This window comes from Nannospalax galili, unplaced genomic scaffold (assembly GCF_000622305.1).
Source record: "Nannospalax galili isolate Female #2095 unplaced genomic scaffold, S.galili_v1.0 scaffold269, whole genome shotgun sequence".
In the NCBI taxonomy this organism is placed as follows: Eukaryota; Metazoa; Chordata; class Mammalia; order Rodentia; family Spalacidae; genus Nannospalax; species Nannospalax galili.
The window spans coordinates 672,279-676,534 of record NW_008359530.1 but is presented as its reverse complement, the minus strand read 5'-3'; the positions used below and the strand labels follow the sequence as shown (position 1 = coordinate 676,534).

Below are 4,256 nucleotides of genomic sequence, written 5' to 3'. Positions count from 1 at the left end.
GCATGTAGGTAAGTGTACCCGTGTTGTGCAATGCCCACAGAGGACAGAAGAATCTATTGGATTCCCTAGGACTGGACTTACAGACAGTTGTTAGCTGCCATGTGGGTGCTGGGATTCGAACCTGGGTCTTCTGCAAGAACAGCCAGTGTTCTTAACCGCTGAGCCATCTCTCTAGTCCCATGTTTTTTTTTTTGTCTTTCTGAGACAGGGTCTCCTCGTAGCCCCAGCTGTCCTGGAACTATGTAGACCAGGCTGGCTTTGAAGTCACAAAGATTCGCCAACCTCTGCCTCCCAAGTGCTGGGATTAAAGGCGTACACCACCATGCCCAGCCAACCAGCCCCATGTTTTCAATTCTTATATACGTCAACTACTGCATGGATCAGGTTTCTAGTTAAAATCTGTTTTTCCTACATAGTCACAAGAAATGTGTGTTGCTTGTCTAACATGCTTAAAGGGAAAAAGTTGATAACCTTCAGGTATTACAACATAGGAAACACATATCAATTTTGTCAGTGTCAAGGAGGCACGTATGAATAATCCAAAGAATTAAGGGCAATCGGAAATTAGGCAAGAAAAGAGTCTAGCTAGAACAGAATTCTGATGAAGCTGAATAATTAACAGAAATGAATTAGTGGCTGTGTACTTTACATTTTATAAAGTGTATAATCCAAAGATTATATACCGCTAACACACAAAAAGAAATTGAATTTGGTGGAAAAGACAAAACAAACTTACTTACATGATAACTTTTTGTCCATAAATCTGAAAAAGCAAGAGTTATGATTTACTTAAAAAAATTCTAAGCATAAACAAGCACAGAATAGGTACAATTAATTTGATAAAAGCTGAACCAGTGAGATGGCTCAGTGGGTAAGGATATTTGCTGCTATGCCTGATGACCTGTTTGGACCCCTGGAACCCATAAGTGAACTACTTCCTTAAGTTGTACTGACCCGCATACCCATGTCTTGGCATGCATACACTACACCAACACAATAAATACACGTAAAAAGTAGTATGTACAATAGATGGGCTGGAGGGATGGGTCAGCAGATTAAGAGTACTGGCTAGTCTTCCAGAGGACCCAGTTTGGTCCCAGCAGCCATATGGTGGCTAAGAACTATCCTTAACTCCAGTTCTGGGGGATCTGATGCCCTCTTCTGGCCTCCTGCACAATGCAAGAAAGCGATACACTTACAAGCAGGCATTGTTAAATTTGATACACAAAACAATGTAATTTGGAACGGGGCAAGGTAAAAATGGGAGATTTTTAAGATATTAATTCTTATTAGGTAGTTATACTACTGAAATTACAAAAACACTCTTGTTCAGGACTATGTTGATTCACTGACCACAGTCATTGACCCCATTTAAAAGTCCAGATAGACTGGGTATGGTGGTGTGTGTCTTTAATCCCAGCACTCAGGAAAAAGAGGTAAACGGATCTCTGCAAGTCTGAGTTCTAGGCTAGCTGTGGCTACAGAGAAGTTCTGTCTCAAAAATAAAAAAACAAAACAAAAAATTGGAAGGGCGGCCAGTGTTCTTAACAGCTGAGATATTTCTCTAGCCCTAGACAGTCTTACTACATAGCTGAGACTGAGGTTGGCTTGAAACTGTGTAGCCCAAGCTGGCCTTCAACCTGCAATCTTCCTGCCTCAGCCTCCCAAGTGTTGGGATTACAAGCCTGTACCATTTATTTAATACTAAAATACTAAACTTCCATGTTCAGGACAGATCTCAACATGTAATTTATGTTTTAGTGAAATACATACATATTTTGAAACTTCAATTTGAATATGAAAACCCATTTTAAAGACAGTATAAAAATATAATAAACCAAGTCAAATTACGAGTTCCAGGCTAGTTGTGGCTAGAGCGAGACCCTGTCTCAAAAAGACCAAAAAAAAAAAAAAGAGGTTGTTGTAGGAGTTAGTTTTCTCCTTCAACAACCAGGTTATCAGACTTGGCAGTGAGTACCTTTGCCTGCTGAGCATCTCACTGGCCTGTTAAATTAGTTTTTGCTTCTTCCAGCAACAAGCAAAAAAATACGTAAACTTTCCTTTCCTTTCCCCCTTCTCTTCCTTGCTGTACTGAAGGATGAACCCAGAGCCTCATGCAAGAGCATGTTTTTAATCTGGATCTCTGTGAGTCTGAGGTTAGCCTGGTCTACATAGTGAGATTCTGTCTCAAATAAGCAAGCAAGCAAGGCTACACCAGAAAAACTGATCCAGTACTAATGTCTCAGTCTGTACAATCAGAACACTTTATGCAGAATTTCTCCTTGGCACGGTCCAGACAAAAAAAAAATCATTACATCCAGGCAGGTTCAGGTCAGTCAGGAAGTGCCTGAGGACCCAAAACTTTATAAACTGGATCCTGTTAAAGGATGTTTGTTTAATTTTACTGAGCGCACAACAAAGTCCCGCAAAATTAGCTTTCTCTGATTAAGAGAATGTTCTTTCACAAATCTATCATCAGAGCAAGGCACTACACCACCACACTGAAGTTCAACCTGAACACAAGAGTAAAGCACATGTGCACGTGGAGATGTACCAGAAACCTAGTTCTCTTAATGTGTGCAACAGGAAAGCGCACGTTTATTGAAACACGACATGCTTCTCACGATACATCAAAAAAAACAAAAAACAAAAAAAAACCAAACACCGGGGCTGGACATGGCTGCTCTTGCAGACGACCCAGGTTGGAAACCCAGCACCCCTATGGCGGCTAACAACTGTCCGTAACTGCAGTTCCAGAGGATCCGACGCCCTCTTCTGTCCTCCGAGGGCACTCACATACACGCAGGCAATACTTATACACATAAATAATATTAAAAGACCTGGAAGGCAGGAAAAAGGATTGAGATTTCTAACGGTCAAAGAAACGTTACAAACACGTTTTGAGACAGATCTCACTTGGTAACCTAGGCTGGCTTCGAACTCGCGGCCTTAGTCTCCCGAGTGCTGGAACAATAGGCACACCACGACTTCAACTTTCAAACGCATTTTTTAAGGCCAAGGGACTTTCGCCTCACGGGCGACCTCACGCCTGACCCGGCCGGGTCGCCGAGGCGCCTACGGAGGTAACCATGTCGACCGTGCGACTGCGTCGTCCGCACCGGCTTCCGGCTTCCACGCGCGGGCCGGGAGAAGGGCTCTACTCACTTCTTCAGCTCGGGAGGGTGGGCCTTACTCATGGCGGCTCCTCAGCAGGCACAGCACGGCTGCGAAGAATCGGCTAGCCAAACACGCTCCCCACGCTCCCCACGCTCCCGCGCGGCGGGCTCAGCTAGGTTGGCGTCTGACGTCACTGCCCCACGAGCCAATCGTTTTCCCGTAATCGTCACCCTTCAGCTCGCGATACCGAGGGGAAGCATGAACGTGCCTCTCTGCGTCCCGCTTCCGGTTGCGTCATCGGTGATTGGCCAGGACGGAGAGGCCGGGTTCGACTGCGTTTCCTTTGTGTCACCCCTCTTACGTCTTCTTCCCTTTTTTTCTCTCGCCTCACTCTTTTCTGTTTCCTTTCCCTTTCCCCTTTATTTTTGAGCCTCACGTAATCCAGGCTAGCTATGTAGTTGAGGTGTGCCTTGAACCCTTTGTCTTTTTGCCGCAGGTTCAGGGAGTGCTAGGATTTCAGGTGTGCGGGCCCCAGCCCAGCTGTTTACTTACATAAAACATATAGTATTTTGTTTGTAAGTGGCTTGGAACAGCCTGTGAGGCTAGCCTCCATTTCACTGATAATTCTCCTGTCTCTGCCTCCGGAGGGCTGGGATTAAAGGCAAGCGCTACTATGTCTGGTTGAAATACCGAGTATTTTTGCGGTATTCCCACAGCACACCCAGGCGAAGCTGAGGGTTCCTGTAACGTCCAAGTTACCGAATGGTCTATTTGCATGAGGAGAGGAAGGGGTGCTGGATTTCTTCTGATGTGACTCTAGAGCCCTGGAGTGTGATGGAGCGTTACCAATAGGCTTGCAGTTCTAACACTGCCTACAGACTCCCACTTATCACCTAAAAGACCAGGCACACCACACAAATGTTCAGAGGTATCGAGTTCCCATATTAAGTGCACAGTGTAAAATGCGTGCATCCACTGCTACACAAAATTAGGTGACTTAAAAAACTTAAGTCAGAAGTTTTTTGTTTTGTTTTTTTCTTTTTTTGAGTCAGGGCCTATTATAGGCCAGACTGGACTCAAACTCGAGGCTTCAGCCTTTTAAGTGCTGGGATTGCAGGCAGGCACCACCACAACCTGCA

At 44.8% G+C, this 4,256-nt stretch overlaps 1 protein-coding gene across 2 annotated transcripts in view; it reads right to left on the bottom strand.

The window, feature by feature from the left end:
- Snrpg (small nuclear ribonucleoprotein polypeptide G) overlaps positions 1–3,291 on the bottom strand; it is a 6,646-nt gene extending 3,355 nt beyond the window's left edge. The window contains exons 1-2 of one of the 2 annotated variants that reach the window (XM_008823247.3): positions 3,166–3,291; positions 741–763 (exon numbers count right to left, since the gene is read on the bottom strand). In XM_008823247.3, coding sequence (XP_008821469.1) covers positions 741–763; positions 3,166–3,197 — 55 coding nt within the window. In that variant the 5' untranslated portion in view covers positions 3,198–3,291. The remainder of the gene's footprint in view (positions 1–740; positions 764–3,165) is intronic. The other variant, XM_029558745.1, reaches the window with a different exon arrangement.
- Between the last annotated feature and the right edge of the window lie 965 nt (positions 3,292–4,256).